Below are 1,973 nucleotides of genomic sequence, written 5' to 3'. Positions count from 1 at the left end.
AAGCACTATCAAAACATATAAGCACTGTCATCATAAGGCCAGAATACTATCACACGTCAATAACACATATAAGTACTAATCAATATTTAGTACTTTTTTATTCTTTTATAACACATAAAACAGCAGTTCTCATATGGTAGCAGGAATCATACATAAAAGACAGGAGCATAACAGAACTCCAGTAAGCATGACAGAACTCCAATGATAAGGAGTATACGGAGGATAACACTTTTAATGCTGACTGTAGTCGGCACCGAGAATCCAGATAATATTAGACTTGGTCGACCAATGGCAAACTTCAGCTTCCCCAGGAGACGTTTTCAGACTCTTGAAGGCTGGATGACCTTTAGGCCAAGAAGATGTGTCCAAATGACAAATGGCATAGAGTATTGTCCCATTCCCCCTGTCCGGAGCACCCAAGCCTTTGCTGCTCACTACACCCACACTAAACACTTGGGTGGAGGGTAGGACATGGCAATAATATGCCATGAAGGGGAAGAAAATTTCATGACAACTAACGCTTGTGTTAGCCCCAACTTGATGGACGCTGCGGATAACAACTTGACTTCCCTGGTGAGTTCCCTGGCATGAAGATGCAAGTGCGACGATGTGGTGGTTGTTTGCACGCAAGGCAGCTTGGGCAAATGTGATAACTCCTTCTAGTGAATTAAAACACCCCTTCTCCTCACCTTGCAAATTGGGAGCCGAACAATGCATCAAACTGATCTCCATATTTTTTCTCAACATCGCCTTTTGAAATGATTGTGGAAAGTGGGTTTCCAGGTCCTTCGCATTCATCGGAATTTTAGCGGAGAGTTTTAGTGGGAGGAAGGCTCTTTTGGGGAATTGAGATTCCAAATTGGGGAGGTTCACCATGATTGATTGGGTAAACAACAAAGATTTCTTAAAATACGATAACGGATCAACCGGATCAAGTGACGGGTGAGTGCTATAACCGTAAGCCATGGATAGGGGTGTAATGCCATCGACATCTGCTTTACAAGCCAAATTTGCTTGTTCGCAAAATGTGGCATTGTTGGGTATAGATGCAAGGTTAAGGTGATCAGTATCATGACCATGCAAGGGGGATAGCAGGGAAATGATGGTCTCAGGCATGTCACTCATGACATGCTTGGACCAAAGTCTTAAGATGGAAGGATGAGACAGTATGAGCGGTGGTGATGCGGTTGGAGTCGAGGTGGTGAGGTGGGGAGGTAGGATGGACGGTGGTGTTGGGGTTGGAGTGGTGGAGATGAGGTTTGAGGTAGTTATAAGGAAGAGGAAGATGATTACGTTGAAGTTGAACATGCTTTTGAATTTGGAGAGTATGGTAGAGAACTATAAGATGAATGTTTATGTCTAGGATTCCCAGCTATTCTATTTATAATTAAGGATGGAAGCTTCTATTCCATGTCGCAAGTGGTGGAAACTCTCAGAATTTGTGCTTCCTGTCATTTTATTTTTTTAATTGTTTGTCTCGTATATCTTCTGCATTCTTGTGAGGTACACTATTATTTTTATCATCTACATCCTACACGATTTGGTCCAATGAACAAGAATTACTACAAAATGTCTTTCCAGCACTTGTTTCAATGGGTTAATTCATGCTTCGGGTGAGGTTCGATCTGCTCAATTTCTGGAAACAAATCTGGCGTCAATGGATCTCTTGGGAATGTTTCATTTGTAATAATAAGAAGAAATGAGAACAAACTATCTTGAGAAAACAGTAGTTTATAGCATCAAAAAAGCCACCCAAACCAAATGCTAATCATGCAAGTAAAAGGAAAAAAGAAAAAGGAACATACACAGCCACAAATGAATCATGTAAACTCCAAGTGGTTTGGAGTTAGAGTCATGGGATCAAATTGCATTCTCTTTTAACAAAGCTTTTTTTTTTTTTTTTTTGGTATGATTAAGGTTCAAAACTATTTTAACAAAGCTGTTTACCATGCAAAACCATGACCTTATGATTT

General features: G+C 40.5%; 1 protein-coding gene across 1 annotated transcript; it reads right to left on the bottom strand.

Annotated features, from left to right (window-relative positions):
• Positions 1 to 231: 231 nt before the first annotated feature.
• Positions 232 to 1,125, bottom strand: LOC113738903 (BURP domain-containing protein 16-like). The gene has a single exon (XM_027266170.1). The coding sequence runs from the start codon at positions 1,123 to 1,125 to the stop codon at positions 232 to 234; it is 894 nt and encodes a 297-aa protein (XP_027121971.1).
• Between the last annotated feature and the right edge of the window lie 848 nt (positions 1,126 to 1,973).

The sequence above is a fragment of the Coffea arabica genome, chromosome 4c, assembly GCF_036785885.1.
Source record: "Coffea arabica cultivar ET-39 chromosome 4c, Coffea Arabica ET-39 HiFi, whole genome shotgun sequence".
Classification (NCBI taxonomy): Eukaryota; Viridiplantae; Streptophyta; class Magnoliopsida; order Gentianales; family Rubiaceae; genus Coffea; species Coffea arabica.
This window is presented reverse-complemented; position numbering and strand designations above follow the sequence as displayed.